This window comes from Zootoca vivipara, chromosome 4, assembly GCF_965207765.1.
Source record: "Zootoca vivipara chromosome 4, rZooViv2.hap1.1, whole genome shotgun sequence".
In the NCBI taxonomy this organism is placed as follows: domain Eukaryota; kingdom Metazoa; phylum Chordata; class Lepidosauria; order Squamata; family Lacertidae; genus Zootoca; species Zootoca vivipara.
Window position 1 is genome coordinate 90,620,670 of NC_142587.1, and position 16,999 is coordinate 90,637,668.

General features: G+C 44.5%; 1 protein-coding gene across 1 annotated transcript in view; it reads left to right on the forward strand.

The window, feature by feature from the left end:
* Nucleotides 1–15,809, forward strand: part of GRM5 (glutamate metabotropic receptor 5) — a 107,445-nt gene extending 91,636 nt beyond the window's left edge. Inside the window, exons 4-7 of the mRNA XM_088668420.1 lie at nucleotides 4,194–4,440; nucleotides 6,767–6,935; nucleotides 7,249–7,375; nucleotides 14,565–15,809. Of these exons, the coding sequence (XP_088524546.1) occupies nucleotides 4,194–4,440; nucleotides 6,767–6,935; nucleotides 7,249–7,375; nucleotides 14,565–15,508 (1,487 nt within the window). The 3' untranslated portion in view covers nucleotides 15,509–15,809. The remainder of the gene's footprint in view (nucleotides 1–4,193; nucleotides 4,441–6,766; nucleotides 6,936–7,248; nucleotides 7,376–14,564) is intronic.
* The last annotated feature ends 1,190 nt before the right edge of the window (nucleotides 15,810–16,999 follow it).

Below are 16,999 nucleotides of genomic sequence, written 5' to 3' on the forward strand. Positions count from 1 at the left end.
TCTCTTCTTTCTTCCAACCCCCCCCCTTTTGCATCAAACCTTTGGCACAACAATCTACTACCTATGGCCTACAAATGTGGATTTGAACCCCGGTCTCCCAGCTCCTAGTCTGGCACTCTGACAACTGCACCATGCAATACACAATTTTGTCAAGCAGTATTGCCTAATGCAATGCATTTTAGAATTCCAATAGACACCTTTTTATGAACACTTTGTCCTAGCATATATTTTTGCAGTGGCGGACTTGGGGATTCCAAATTTCAGCAGTGCTCTGTGCAACACCAAATTTCTGCATACACTCCCCCCCTTTTTTTACCTTCCATTTTACATCATTGTTGTGGATCCCTCTTGGCTCAGTGCCCTGTGAGGGTGATCCGGTTGCTCTCCCCTAAATCCACCTCTGATTTTTGTACACATTACTTCATTGGAGATGCCCTAAATGGCCTTGGTCCATTTACTCCTGAAGGAGTATCTCCACCTCCATCGTTCTGCCCTGACACTGAGGTCCAGTGCCAAGGGCCTTCTGCCGGTTCCCTCGCTGCGAGAAGCCAAGTTACAGGGAACCAGGCAGAGGGCCTTCTCGGTAGTGGCACCCGCCCTGTGGAACGCCCTCCCACCAGATGTCAAAGAGAAAAACAACTACCAGACTTTTAGAGGACATGTGAAGGCAGCCCTGTTTAGGGAAGCTTTTAATGTTTAATAAATTATTGTATTTTAATATTTCTGTTGGAAGCCGCCCAGAGTGGCTGGGGAAACCCAGCCAGATGGGTGGGGTATAAATAATAAATTATTGTTGTAAGGGGAAAGGTTTATAGAGAACAACCCCCTCTCATCAGGTTGAGTTCCTTGACGAGCAGCCAGTTGAGCACAGGATCAGATTACAAGAGCCAGGAAACAGGAAGGCAGAGCCGAGGCTCTGGCAGCATCAGAGAGCCCTTGCTCCAAGGGGAGGGAGAAAGAGCAGGGGAAGAAAGGACCGGCAGACAGTCAGCAGGAAGGCCATTCCCCCCCCCAAACGCCGGAATTGAGGTGAACGGCTCCCCGTAGGAGCAGAGGGAGGCGCTTCGCAGTTCCCAGGCTGTTGTGTTGGGTGCGCAACAGGAAGCAGGCATTGCAGGTTTCTGACTCGGACTGAGGCAGACATGTTTACAGACTCTTTGCACTGTGAATAATATGCACTAATAAAAACATCTGAAAAACCAGCAGATGTGGAGGGCCGTTACTCAAGATTAGCCACAACAACCCCCTGACAATTATTATTATTATTATTATTATTATTATTATTATTATTAGAGATCCGCATTGCAAAATTCAGAGAAGTGAAATATTCACAAGGTGGCTGGGTTTCAGTCAGCATCTTGTCTTGGAAAGTGAGAATTAAGTAGGCTTGCCCTTAAATGTGAACTGGGCCAAATCCCTCCCACAACCCTACCCCACATCAGAGCACATTGCAATAATAAAACTTTGAGGTTACCAATCCATGCATTTGAACACTGTGGTCAGGCTATCCCTGCCCAAGAATGGTTGTCGTTGTTGTACCAGCTGTAGCTCCTAAACGACACTCCTAGCCAATGAGATCCAAGTCCAAAAAGAGCAGGGGAAAGAGAATGCACTTGGGGGTTGCCTGGCAACTGGCTCTAGAATGCTGAGCTGCATAAAGAGAACAGAAAACATTTGATCTAGTTATAGGTAGGTAGCCGTGTTGGTCTGATGTACCGTGTTTCTCATATTATAAGACATGTCTTATATTTATTTTTTCCTCAAAAAAACACACTATGGCTTATTTTCAAGGGATGTCTTATTTTTTTCCTCCTCCTCCTGCCACAGCCGGCATTGCTGCTGTGCCTATCACTATGTCTTATTTTCGGGGTATGGCTTATATTCCTTGAATGCTTAAAAATCCTGCTATGTCTTATTTTATGGGTATGTCTTAAAATATGAGAAACAGGGTAGTCGAAACAAAATTTTTTTAAAAATTCTTCCAGTAGCACCTTAGAGACCAACTAAGTTTATCATTGGTATGAGCTTTCATGTGCATGCATACTTCTTCAGATACCTGATGGACTTCCATTTCATGTGACTCAATGTGGTGCCTTCCATAGAAGAAGTGTGCATGCACACAAAAGCTCATACCAATGACAAACTTAGTTGGTCTCTAAGGTGCTACTGGCTGGAATTTTTTTATTTTGTTTTGAAAACATTTGAGGTTCTGAGAAAGGAGCATTTGACAAGGCTAATTTCTGGAGCACTGGAAAAAAGCTGAATAATAGGAGGGCAAGTTGCAAAGCAAGACACATGGGGGGGGATGGTGAGGTCTTGGAAGATAATTGAAGGGATGCCCTATATGTTATTAGTGCCACTGAGCAATAAATGCACCTTGAATGTAATAGGAGAAGTCACTGGAAGGCAATTGCAGAAATACATATATATCATAGCTGTCAAGTTCTCCCCTTTTTAAAGGGAAATTCCCTTATGCTGAATAGGCTTCCTCGCGAGAAAAGGGAAAACTTGACAGCTATGATATATGTGGAGAAGCAGGGATGGTAAGCAAAGTAGAACAACCCTCCAAACTTTGTATCGTTCTAGAGACAAAGGAGAAATGGGAGTGCCTAATCTTAAATTATATTATGAAGCCTTTCAACTCAAAGAAATGATGCATATTATTAATGATACACCGAAGATCCTGTGGGTTCAAATGAAATTATTCTACACCACCCCTTCAATTAATGCTCTGCCCTTGTAAAATCCTTCCTGAGCATGGACTGGGAAAATACGCGCTGCTTAATTGGCACTTTCTGAAACAACATTCAAACCAAAACACAGCCAGCCACCCATTGAAATCCAAAATTCTGCAAATTTTCCAGAATGCCTTCTGTTTTCCTGGATGAGTTTTCGCTGGCACAGCTCAAGAATGTGGACAAAATTCTTGGATTGGTGTAGTTGATCACATGTGCTCTTGGCGCTTGCCCTTCATAGCTGATAAAAATTGATAAAGAGGGGACAGCTGGTTGGGCCAGGGTGGTGACTAATGCCTCCTCATGAGAGGGAAGAGTCCTGGCTTACTTAAAGGGCCACACCTTGAGAAGGCTTCCCTGGATCCAGAAAATGTAGTCTACTATTAAGGGGTCACTAATGTCCACATCCTGGGTAAGGTTCTTGAGCACATGGTTGATATCCAAATCCTGACTCTCCTGGCTGAGACTGATTTTCTAGATCTATTTCAGTCAGGGTTTAGACTTGGTTTTGGCATGGAAACCACCATGTATGGTGAGCTGGCTGCCCTGTATGATGTATGAGTCAGGGAGAGTGTGACCCTCTTGATTCTCCTTGATCTCCAGGTGACTTTTGATGCCATTGAATGATGCTTCCATTTGCTCTGCTAAGTTTTACGTTCTAGAGACTCCAGCAAGCTGAACGTTGAAGAAAGGAACTTGCCCGAAAATTGTCACATTCCCTCCCCAAAAAAAAGCAAAGAAAGGGAGAAAATAGGGACATGTGGGAATATTTCACAAACTGATGCAGAGTTATATAAAGTGATGCTTTTTCAGGATGACTGTGGGGCATGAATAGCTTCTTGGAAGAAGCACAAACCCAACACTTTCCTTTCCAGCTGAACACTATTTATTAACTTCCAGCGGAAGGTGTGGGTGAGTTCCCTTTAGAATGACTTATAATGGCCATTGTCCTAGAAGGTCCTTATGTGCTCAGCTGCTCCCACAGATTTCAACAAAAACTATTTGTGCTCGACACCTTTCAAGCCATGGCACGGAGAGACTTCAGAAACACATGCTTTGACATTGGCCTGCTCCTTCGGCAATCTCACAATATTTCGTCGTCATGGTAATATTTTTGGTTGCAGGGAAATCGCTTGGTCCTTCACAGCTAATATGCCAGGGAACATTTTCTTCCAACTGTTCTTTTTAACTAACGTCTTTTATTGAGATGCCAGCAACTTGGTTTGCAGTCACTTATCGATGAAGCCCGTGGGATGACTTCCGTGAAAATAGCAGTGCTTTGTCGTTGACCTTATTGAAGAGTGAATGTTTGTATCCGGTCTCAGAACTGGGTTCCCCCCCCAAAAAAAAATTCTAGTGCCCTAAAAGGGGGTAGGGGCTCCTGTAGATATAAAATTAAAACTTGATTTTATTACCTTGAGCATGCTAACAATTGCAATGTGCTGTGCTTCTCAACAGGCAATTTGACCTTAGAAACACAACATGTCCAAGATTCCAAGATGGGCTTTGTGATTAACGCAATATACTCCATGGCTTACGGCCTGCATAACATGCAGACGGCACTTTGCCCAGGCTACGCGGGTCTTTGTGATGCTATGAAGCCCATTGATGGACGGAAACTCCTCGATTCTCTTATGAAGGCCAACTTCACTGGAGTTTCTGGGGATATGATCACATTCGACGAGAATGGAGACTCACCGGGACGGTACTGTTAAATAGCTATCAATCTGGAAAGCATGAAATGCCTTAATCGTTGCTCCCTGTCTTAATTGCTACTATTGGGATGTGTGCCTTGCTAAATGCCTAGCCAGGCATCACTCAACTGTCTAGTGAGAAGCAGGGGTCCCGTACAGTAGCCCCAGACCAATGTCCATATGTGTGCTGCTCAGCCCACAATGTGGAAACATCTGTGAATGGGCATTATCCACATATTAAGCTGAACGTGATGGGTATCTCTCATGCAGAAACAGCTTTCTGAGTGGGGCAGAGCTTCTGTGCTATCTTTCCGGCAGGTGGATCACCCATGCTTACTGGGAGGGAGACGATGAAGCAGTGGGGAGGTCGGCAAAGTGTAAATGCACTAGCAGAAGTGCCGGATTGGCCCCATTTGCACCACAGCAACCTCCCAACTGCCTTACCCCTTCCCCTCTTCCTCCCAGTAAGCAGCGCCTGCTGGGAAGCCAGCCTGGTGAATTGCTTCTGCCTCCATGTGAATGAGAGTCCTGCAAATATATTTTTAAACACATCGTGGCTATACCATGGATCGGATTGGCTGATTTATGCAGAAGTCTAAATGATAGTTTACTCTCATACTATTTTGGATTCACTTGAATTAGCTGGTTGGCAGAGAACCTCCGTCAGCCAGTGATTTTGATCACTTGAAGCGAGCATCAAAAGGCTTAACGCTTTTTTTCCTTGGCAGACAGTCAACTAATTTCTTGCCTTCTCTCTGCCTGACTTTCTCTTCCCTCTGAATGCCCAGGGGAAAAGGTCTCACCTCTATTATGTATTATCAACAGCAGGAAAATTATACTTTGGGTCACATAAGTTGTGTGTGCGGGGAAATATATATCAGTATTTCAGGGCTTCTGAGAATCACATAATTTTCAGTGTGAAAGTTTTCAAGTGATGATGCAAATAATAGCCAAAAACTCAGCCCCAACGGCACCTGCCCAAACCGCCAATTATTTGGAAAAGTCACACATTCAAATTACACTTTAATAAACCCTTTAATAAACCCTTTTAAAGGCCTGTGGTCCATGCAGGTGAGAAAACACAGATGGTCTCTGAAGCTTAGAAAAGGACTAGGAAGATCCATGCAGGTGAGAAAACACAGTGGCTCTTAGCCAAGTCTCTGCAGTGTGGAGTGTGGACCTCTTACTCATGGTCAGAGAGAAATGATGCTATGATGATCAGCATATAGGAAGATGAGTAGACTCCACAGGTGAAAGGGCAATGCCATGGCCTTCTCCATGGTTGATGATGATGCTCTGCTTTCCCCTGAGCAGTGATTCAAAATGGCCAGAAATCTACACAGATAGGGCAAGGGGATCGCAAAGATCACATTGGTTTAGGGTAGGATCTCAGTGGGGGTTCTGCTCACAGCAACTCTGGATCCAGCCATTAACTTCAGGGGAAGGGTGGTGGCTCAGTGGTAGAGCACATGACAGTCCCAGGTTCAATTCCCAGCATCTCCAGGAAGAGGCAGGAGAAACCCCTTTCTAAAGCCCTGGAAAGCTGCTGACTTCAGTGTATAATAATTTAATGATAATGATTTATTATTTATACCCCACCCACCTGGCTGGGTTTCATTGATGCATCATTGAGCTAGATGGACTCAGTGTAAGGCAGCCTCTTAAATTCCTGTGTAATGCCTGGCAGCATTTCAGGGTTGCATAAATCACAGAACACCGTAGAATGCCAGTGGATTTTTTTTATATATATAAAAAATAGACATGCATCATTAATGTAGCATACCTTTATCAGAATTTGTAACCCAATGTAATATTTCAAGTTTTTAAACAATGCTTTTATTATGAAGTAGATACATTTTAGCCCTATTTAGTATAGTCATATTTAACTTGCATTGTTTCTGTTGGCAATTTATATTTCCTTGTCTGGATTGCATATGCCATTATTTATTTTGGCTTTTTAATTGTTTATCTCACTATGCAGCATACCTGTGGCACAATATGCTGTGGTTGTATCTGACCAAGGCCAATTTAGAGTAGACTCATCAAAATTCTAAGTAGAGTAGACTCATCAAAATTCTACGTTTTACTCTGAGTAGCCTCACTGAAAGTAATGGACCTCAGGCGGCAAAAGGTCTTGGGCTGGTCCTAACAGTGCATACTGTTCTCTGGGACCAGGTTAATTGTGACTCCCAGCCTGAAACCCCGAAGAGCTGCTGCCAAACAGTATAGACAATATTTCGCTAAATTGTCTGAGTCTATATAAGGCAGTTTCCTTACATGGCTGTCCTCAGCTCTGTGTTAAACTCAACTGCATGATTCGTCCTTTTTGTTCAAAAGGTACGAGATCATGAACTTTAAGAAAATGGGAAAGGACTACTTTGACTATATCAACGTTGGAAGTTGGGACAACGGCGAACTGAAAATGGACGACAACGAAATTTGGGCCCACAAAAATTCTGCCATCAGATCTGTCTGCAGCGAGCCGTGTGAGAAAGGAGAGATCAAGGTAAGTGAAGGTCCTTTTGAGTTCATGATGCGCTCAGGGCTTCTGGCTCCCGACCAAAGCTGGGGCCCAGCTTTTGGCAAGCGTTGAAAGCTAATCTGAAAATGGGTGAGTAGTTTTAGCTCAAGGGAAGTGTTGGCTGATCATATGGAAATCACATCCATAAATAGCTTCAGCCCATTTGGTAAAATATATGTACAGGACAGAGGTGTACAAAATGTGAGCCGGGGGCGGAGGCAGGTTAATTTTAAAAATAAACTGCATAAAGCAAAATATTTTTGCAGACATTGAAATGTTGATGCGTGTTCCTTCTTAGGTTATCCGCAAAGGTGAAGTCAGTTGTTGTTGGACTTGCACACGATGTAAAGAGAACGAATTTGTCTTCGATGAATACACATGCACAGCTTGCGAGCTGGGTTCTTGGCCCAACCACGAGCTCACTGGTATGTAGATTATGCTCTTATGAATGGGACCTGCAACTAGGGGTGGGATTGCTCTTTAATTCACGCTTCCCCAAATAATATGTGGACAGAGGCACATCTACCCATTGGAAACCACACCTCCCTGAGTTATGCAACGCCTGTTTCTCCAGCCAAAAACTGTATACAAAAATGTGCATATTAGGGGAAGGTGTGTGTGGAAATGCACACATTGCTGAAAATAACAAAGAGAAAGTGGTTCTACATGGTGAAATTGGTAGAAAAAAAAGTGCGTATTGCGCAAAGTTGCATGCAAATGTGTATATTAGGAGGAATAAGCGTTATAATTCTGATGAATTTTTATAAGGATTAAAAGGAAAAAGTACATGCAAGGTCTCAGCCAGCCATTATGTCTTCCAGGAAACTATCTTCTGTTCCTGTCCCCCTCGGTGCCCTATGGAGGAAGGGGATTCACACTCAGCTTTCTATGGCTTTCTATGGCCCCTTCAGCCAACAGGATTGAACCTGTTGCTGAGTGGAGAGTTCAATTCTGCTGGGTGCTGCTTTGCAGTGCGTTCCCTGTGGGGAACACACAGGTGAAGCAAACCTTTGAAGCCAGCAGGATTGGAATGGAGAATTTGGTCCTATGGGGACTGGTGCTTCTGCCCTCTCAGCATCTGCTGCCTGAGGCAGCTGCCTCATTCTGTCAAATGGTAGGAGGGTGATGAGAGGGAGCTGAGACTGGGGAACAGAGTCTAGAAGAAGAAGCAGATACTTCCTTCTCCCAGTTACAGGTAGGTAGCCGTGTTGGTCTGACGTAGTCAAAACAAAATTAAAAAATTTCCTTCCAGCAGCACCTTTGTTGTTGTTTAGTTATTTAGTCGTGTCCGACTCTTCATGACCCCATGGACCAGAGCACGCCAGGCACTCCTGTCTTGCACTGTCTCCCGCAGTTTGGTCAAACTCATGTTCGTAGCTTCGAGAACACTGTCCAGCCGTCTCGACCTCTGTCGTCCCCTTCTCCTTGTGCCCTCCATCTTTCCCAGCATCAGGGTCTTTTCCAGGGAGTCTTCTCTTCTCATGAGGTGGCCAAAGTATTGGAGCCTCAGCTTCAGGATCTGTCCTTCCAGTGAGCACTCAGGGCTGATTTCCTTCAGAATGGATAGGTTTGATCTTCTTGCAGTCCATGGGACTCTCAAGAGTCTCCTCCAGCACCTTAGAGACCAACTAAGTTTGTCATTGGTATGAGCTTTCGTGTGCATGCACACTTCTTCAGATATGAAGAAGTGTGCACACACACTTCAAGTATCTGAAGAAGTGTGCATGCACACGAAAGCTCATAACAATGACAAACTTAGTTGGTCTCTAAGATGCTGCTGGAAGGAATTTTTTATTTTCCTTCTTCCAGGATATGGCTGCCTTGGCTGGGTAAACAGGATTCCCATCTTCCATTTTACTTCCTGGGGAGAAGAACACAGCAACGGAATCCAGGGAGGGCATCTGCCCAATGCTAGGAGTGGAGGAACCAGAGTCAGAAGGGGAGGTCACCTCTTGGTCTTGAAGGACCAGGCAGCACTCCCATCACTGGCAACAGGTACATCATTCCCAACAAAGTGAGCATCTGCGGACCCAGCAATTTTGCAAGGCACAAGAGTCTTACAAGTAAGTGTTCCTTGCCTTGTCTTTAAAGGCTTGGCAGGTGGGCGTGCCTACCCATTGGGACAACTCTGATCTTTGCCCTGATCTTGGACTCCTTAGACTTTGAACACTGTTCCCCAACCCGTGTAGCCTCACCTTGCCTGCCCTCTAGCCAGAGCATAGCAGCCGCTGGGACGCATTTCCTGCTGCTGAGCCTGTTAGGTCTTCTCTGCTCTCAAGTCAGATCTCTTCCTTTTTCTCAAGTAAGAACCTGTGTCATTGTGGTCTGGGCCAGAACTGTGACAATCACTGCTACTTCCTGTGGGGGCTGAATCCCATATTTTTGTCACTCATGGAGCAACTAAAACAAAGAGTTACTTCCAGAAGCTTTGGAGGCAAGGATGGAGAGTAGATGCAATTAATTCCACCAGCTTTTGATTTATCTGCAGGCTACATCGGCATTTCTCATTCTTAATGTCCTCTAAATGTGTTGGAAATTTGATTTTTGAGGTGAGAACAAGGAAGCTCTGTATTTTGGAGTCTGTGGAATGCCTGAAAGGCTTCTGTTTAATTGCACTAGACTTCAAAAATGTGCATTTTCATATAGTTGGAAGAAAAGTATCTAACTGATCTGGTGGAGTAAATTAAGGACACCCCTGCTCTCCCCCCCCCACCTTCTCCTTTTCCTGGATCACAGTTCAGCCCTTTAGCACTTCAAGTGTAAGCTAGCAAGAAGTTCCCTGAAAAGCAGCCAAAGGAAGGCTTACCCTAAGCATACTAATGAGGCGCTGAAGAACAATCCTTGATGTGGAAGCTGAGTTGCCAGCTCGATCTTACTGTGCTGCCACCAGATTTCACCTAGAGCAAAAACAAAGGTGAATTCGGAGGGTCGTTCTCAACCATCTGCAGGCTATATCGTCCAACCATCTTGTCCTCTGTCGTCCCCTTCTCCTTGTGCCCTCAATCTTTCACAACATCAGGGTCTTTTCCGGGGAGTCTTCTCTTCTCATGAGGTGGCCAAAGTATTAGAGCCTCAGCTTCAGGATCTGTCCTTCCAGTGAGCACTCGGGGCTGGTTTCCTTCAGAATGGATAGGTTTGATCTTCTTGCAGTCCATGGGACTCTCAAGAGTCTCCTTCAGCACCATAATTCAAAAGCATCAATTCTTCGGGAATCAGCCTTCTTTATGGTCCAGCTCTCACTTCCATACATCACTACTGGGAAAACCATAGCTTTAACTATACGGACCTTTGCCGCCAAGGTGATGTCTCTGCTTTTTAAGATGCTGTCTAGGTTTGTCATTGCTTTTCTCCCAAGAAGCAGGCGTCTTTTAATTTTGTGACTGCTGTCACCATCTGCAGTGATCATGGAGCCCAAGAAAGTAAAATCTCTCACTGCCTCCATTTCTTCCCCTTCTATTTGCCAGGAGGTGATGGGACCAGTGACCATGATCTTAGTTTTATTTTATGTTGAGCTTCAAACCATATTTTGCGCTCTCCCCTTTTACCCTCATTAATTCTTCCTTACTTTCTGCCATCAAGGTTGTGTCATCTGCATATCTGAGGTTATTGATATTTCTTCCGGCAATCTTAATTCCGGTTTGGGATTCATCTAGTCCAGCCTTTCGCATGATGAATTCTGCATATAAGTTAAATAAGCAGGGAGACAATATACAACCTTGTCGTACTCCTTTCCCAATTTTAAACCAATCAGTTGTTCTATATCCAGTTCTAACTGTAGCTTCTTGTCTCACATAGAGATTTCTCAGGAGACAGATGAGGCACTCCCATTTCTTTAAGAACTTGTCATAGCTTGCTGTGGTCGACACAGTCAAATGGGAGTACACACTCCCATTTATTCTGCATCCAGTGCACTCCCACCTGTGGTTTGGGAAGCAGCATACACAAAATAGCCACAATCCATATCTACCATCTCGCTTCTTACTCAGTTTTGTGTTTCAATGCATTGCTGAACCTGAAGGAGCATCTCCACCTCCATCATTCTGCCCGGACACTGAGGTCCCCTTCTGGCGGTTCCCTCATTGCGAGAAGCCAAGTTGCAGGGAACTAGACAGAGGGCATTCTCGGTAGTGGCGCCCGCCCTGTGGAACGCCCTCCCATCAGATGTCAAAGAGAAAAACAACTACCGGACTTTTAGAAGACATCTGAAGGCAGCCCTATTTAGGAAGGCTTTTAATGTTTAATAGATCACTGAGTTTTATTTTTCTGTTGGAAGCCGCCCAGAGTGGCTGGGGAAACCCAGCCAGATGGGCGGGGTATAAATAATAAATTATTATTATTATTGCTCCCCCATAGCAGCTCCCATCTATGAATAAATAGTGTGAATATGAAGTAAAGAACCCGGCCGGGGTAACATTTAGAGGAAGTTACAGGTAGGTAGCCGTGTTGGTCTGCCATAGTCGAAACAAACAAACAAAAATTCTTCCAGTAGCATCTTAGAGACCAACTAAGTTTGTTATTGGTATGAGCTTTCATGTCTATGCACACGAAATCTGAAGAAGTATATCTGAAGAAGTGTGCAAGCACACAAAAGCCCATCCTCATAACAAACTTAGTTGGTCTCTAAGGTGCTACTGGGAGAAAAAAAATTATTTTGTTTAGAGGAAGGATAGGATACTTCTGCTTCATTGACTATGCAAAAGCCTTTGTGTCGACCACAGCAAACTATGGCAAGTTCTTAAAGAAATGGGAGTGCCTGATCACCTCATCTGTCTCCTGAGAAATCTCTATGTGGGACAAGAAGCTACAGTTAGAACTGGATATGGAACAACTGATTGGTTCAAAATTGGGAAAGGAGTACGACAAGGTTGTATATTGTCTCCCTGCTTATTTAACTTATATGCAGAATTCATCATGCGAAAGGCTGGACTAGATGAATCCCAAGCCGGAATTAAGGTTGCCGGAAGAAATATCAACAACCTCAGATATGCAGATGACACAACCTTGATGGCAGAAAGCGAGGAGGAATTAAAGAACCTTTTAATGAGGGTGAAAGAGGAGAGCGCAAAATATGGTCTGAAGCTCAACATCAAAAAAACCAAGATCATGGCCACTGGTCCCATCACCTCCTGGCAAATAGAAGGGGAAGAAATGGAGGCAGTGAGAGATTTTACTTTCTTGGGCTCCTTGATCACTGCAGATGGTGACAGCAGTCACGAAATTAAAAGACGCCTGCTTCTTGGGAGAAAAGCAATGACAAACCTAGACAGCATCTTAAAGCAGAGACATCACCTTGCCAACAAAGGTCTCTATAGTTAAAGCTATGGTTTCCCCAGTAGTAATGTATGGAAGTGAGAGCTGGACCATAAAGAAGGCTGATCACCGAAGAATTGATGCTTTTGAATTATGGTGCTGGAGGAGACTCTTGAGAGTCCCATGGACTGCAAGAAGATCAAACCTATCGATTCTTAAGGAAATCAGCCCTGAGTGCTCACTGGAAGGACAGATCGTGAAGCTGAGGCTCCAATACTTTGGCCACCTCATGAGAAGAGAAGAATCCTTGGAAAAGACCTTGATGTTGGGAAAGATGGAGGGCACTAGGAGAAGGGGACGACAGAGGACGAGATGGTTGGACAGTGTTCTCGAAGCTACGAACATGAGTTTGACCAAACTGCGGGAGGCAGTGCAAGACAGGAGTGCCTGGCGTGCTATGGTCCATGGGGTACAAAGAGTCGGACACAACTAAACGACTAAACAACAACAAAGGATAGGAAAACCCTGATTCCAAACCCCATACAGCCATGAAGTGCATTGGTTGTATCTCAACTTCCACCTACCTTACAGGGCTGTTAGGAGGATAGCATGTGGGGGAACCATTTATGATGTTCTGGATCGAAGGAAGGAAGGAAGGAAGGAAGGAAGGAAGGAAGGAAGGAAGGAAGGAAGGAATCTATCTATCTATCTATCTATCTATCTATCTTGGTCAAGATTCAATGGGTTGGTTTGATTTAAGCTGCAATCCTAACTTGGAAGTAGGTTCCATTGAATTCAATAGGATTTACTTTCCATAAAGCTACAGAGTGGGAGAAGATGAAAGGCAGATGTTAATGGAGAATATAATTCTACCCCTTTTGACAAGGTTGATTGGGAAAGTGTGTGTCGCTTTTAATCATTGAAAGGATGGCTGGCGTTCAGTTATAAAGTGCACTGAAAATGCAATCAAGAGGACTGTGAGAGCACAGGTGAGGTTTTCTCAAGGAGCTGAATACTTGACTAAGGATGAAGTAGTTTTAGATATGAGAAAACCCTATGCCAGCTGGCTTGTAAGGACTCAACAGAGGGCCCCAAAGAACAACAGCAACAAGCTTAGAAGAGCAATCAAATATCAGCTTTATGAGTAACAATCAAGGAGCTGCTGGGAAGGTCAACTGCCCCGAGGAGGATTATATCAAACTAGGAAATCTGCATGAAGTAAGGAAAGTGGGAAGTGGTTTTCTGAGAAATTTCTTTTTGTGGACATTGAATTCCCAGTTGGATTTGCACAGGCCAGTTCCTTTGGAATTCCCTCTCATCAAATATGAGTCAGGCCCCATCTCTATTGCTTTTCGGCATCTGCTGAAGACCTCCCTCTTCTGAAACAATTTCCCAGTTTGCACCTGCATTTTAGATGTTTTTAATCCTTGGTGCATTTGCCTCACTGACTCCTTTGGGAAGAAAGGTGGGATATGCATTTAAATAATAACAATTCTAAATGGTCATCGTGTGGCATGCCCACTGCAGGAGTTTACGTGTATGTCAAGGAGCCTGAGAGGATGCAAACATACGTCGATGCTTCAAAAACAAGCCTTTGGTTTGAAAAAGTACTGCAGCGAAGCCACACTTTGCAATATTCCATAAAGCATGTTAATGGGCTGTGTGTGTGTGTGTGTGTGTGTGTGTGTGTGTGTTAACACATTTTGGAAGAGCGAGATGGCCTTTGGCAAAACACAAGCTGTGTCTGCTTCAGAGGCTTTGCATCTCCCCCAAACGAAAGAGTAGGCAAATGGCATAGAGGATTTTATATTCCAGCACCACAACCCTTGCTCAGCAAGCTTAAGGACACCTGTGTGATGCCTTTGGTTCTTTAAAAATAAATAAATTCGTTTTTCACATAATGCATCTTAAAACAAACAAACATATTCTTATTTTTCTGTGACTTCCCATACCACTTGATTGGACACTATACCTCTGCTCTCTGAACTGCCCATGTGTTTCTAACATGACGCAAAGTATAAAATATAAACCTGAAAATAACATATTCTTGTTCTTCTGTTGCTTGAGATATAAATCCATTTCGTCTTGAAAAAGAATTAAAGCATTTACTTAAGTAATCTGAAAAGGGTTTCCATTCTTCTACAAACACCTCATTGTTAGAGTCTCTTAGTCTAGCAGATAGTTTTGCCATTTTGGCATAGTCCTTTAGTTTGTTAATCCATTCTTCTTTTGTGGGCATTGCTGTTTCCTTCCACTTCTGTGCATACAGTTCCTCGATGCCATTGTTGCATACACAATTGCCTTCAGTTCTTTACTCTGAGGCTTCTTCCTCACTGACTTATTTTTCCTTCCTCTCCATTCCAGGTTGTGATTTAATCCCAGTCCAGTACCTCCGCTGGGGAGATCCGGAACCAATTGCTGCAGTTGTTTTTGCCTGCTTGGGTCTCCTGGCTACCATGTTTGTCACCGCGGTCTTCATCATGTACCGCGACACTCCAGTGGTCAAGTCGTCCAGCCGAGAACTTTGTTACATCATCTTAGCCGGCATATTTCTGGGTTACCTGTGCACTTTCTGCCTCATCGCCAAGCCTCAGCAGATCTACTGCTACCTTCAGAGAATCGGCATTGGCCTCTCCCCGGCTATGAGCTACTCTGCGCTGGTGACGAAAACAAACCGCATCGCGAGGATCCTCGCCGGCAGCAAGAAGAAAATCTGCACCAAGAAACCTCGCTTCATGAGCGCCTGTGCACAGCTAGTCATTGCGTTTATCTTGATATGCGTACAACTGGGCATCATTGTCGCTCTTTTCATCATGGAACCGCCCAATATAAAGCACGATTACCCGAGCATCCGAGAAGTATACCTGATCTGCAACACCACCAACCTGGGGGTCGTGACTCCCCTCGGATACAATGGCTTGCTCATCTTGAGCTGCACCTTCTACGCGTTCAAGACCAGAAATGTCCCCGCCAACTTCAACGAGGCCAAGTACATCGCCTTCACCATGTACACCACTTGCATCATCTGGCTGGCCTTCGTGCCGATCTATTTTGGGAGCAACTATAAGATTATCACCATGTGTTTCTCCGTCAGCCTGAGCGCCACGGTGGCTCTCGGCTGCATGTTCGTGCCAAAGGTCTACATCATCCTTGCCAAGCCGGAGAGGAACGTGCGCAGCGCATTCACCACCTCGACAGTGGTCCGCATGCACGTGGGGGACGGGAAGTCATCTTCTGCCACCAGCCGCTCAAGCAGCTTGGTCAACCTTTGGAAAAGGCGGGGGTCATCTGGAGAGACCCTAAGGTAACGCTAGCTTTGGAGTGCAGGTTTTCCAGGGGCAGCAGGAGAAGGGATAAGACGGGCCATCCTGAATTTGAATAAATTATTATTATATTATTATGATCACCCCAGCCTTGCCCTGCATCCCAACAAGGGTGAAATTATTCTGGGCTGTCTAGTTGGATTCTACCGTTAAGATTCAGAATCCATCTTTCAGCCCAACCTGCAACATGGGAGCTGCGTTGAATAATTTAACTTTCAAATTAATTTTATGTTTACTTTATCTTTCTAGATCTGTCCTTCTTTTGCTTTCTTTTTTCCTCTGTCTCCTTCTTTTCTCTTATCTCTCTCTCCTTCTATCAGCCTTTTCTGCTTCTGTCTATACAACCCATGCTTAGTCAGATCATGATCCGTTTATGACTCCGGAACCACCAGTTGAAGGCAAATAATTTAATCTTGTGCTGTGTTGAAACCTGTCCTCCGATTTCTTGAAATTATCCTTCCCCTGTGAAAGAGACTTCAATTTCCCCCCATTCATTCTCATGGTACTTTTAGAATTTCAGTGAGTTCAGACTTTTGAGCTTACTTTATTGTTGTGAGGTGTTTGAGGGTAGTGTGTGGGGCTTCCCCCCCTCTTTCTTTCCATAAATATCTCCTCAGCATTCTGCAGCCTCCCCAGTTGCCCACACTTCCTCATCATGTCTTCCTATGGCCTTTAACTGTAGCATGGGCACCTGGGAAGGGTGCCCGGTGCAGGCCACTGCTGAGATGACTTGTAGAATGAATGGCAGGACACACACACACAACATCCCTCAAGCACCTCAAAAGTGTGGTAAAAGCACGAAGCAAGTCCTGGCTCCCAACCCATGAGAGTTTCACTGATCACTTTCTCTCCCCGTAATTTTTGAATGCAATTGCTTTTCTCATTAATTGATGGAGAACAGCCGCCCCCGCCCCCCCAAGAAAAGGAGGATGAGAAATTTTCACCACAGACTAGGTTTAGTCTATTGGACAGAATAGCTAATATAGCACTGAATGTATGCAAAGGACCACTTCTGAAAGAATAACTTAACATAGCAGTCCTCTAATCTCATTAATTGGGCTGCCTGGCCTTCTGTACATGCTCTTCTGGAAGCCCATTCTTTCTGGGGTGTTGACTTATCCGGTTATTGTTGGTATATGCATACTGAAACTCAATGGATGAGGCTAGTCCCTGGTGTCTTTCCCACCATGTTTTTGCTGGGCGATAACAGAAAAGACTCATGTCGTTTGCATCTATCTCCTGCAACTTTCACACACTTCATGAGCTACATAATTTTGTGTTATGGGATGTGGGCCCATGCAACTCAGGCCTATGCATCGTACTTAAAATAGACTGGACTTTAATTGAGAGAGAACCTGTTGTCCTTCAGATGTCACTAAACTCCAGCTCCCATCTGCCCCAGCCAGCATGACCAATGGTGAGGAATGATGGGAGTTGGAGTCCAACAACATCTGGATGACCACAGGCACCTGCTCC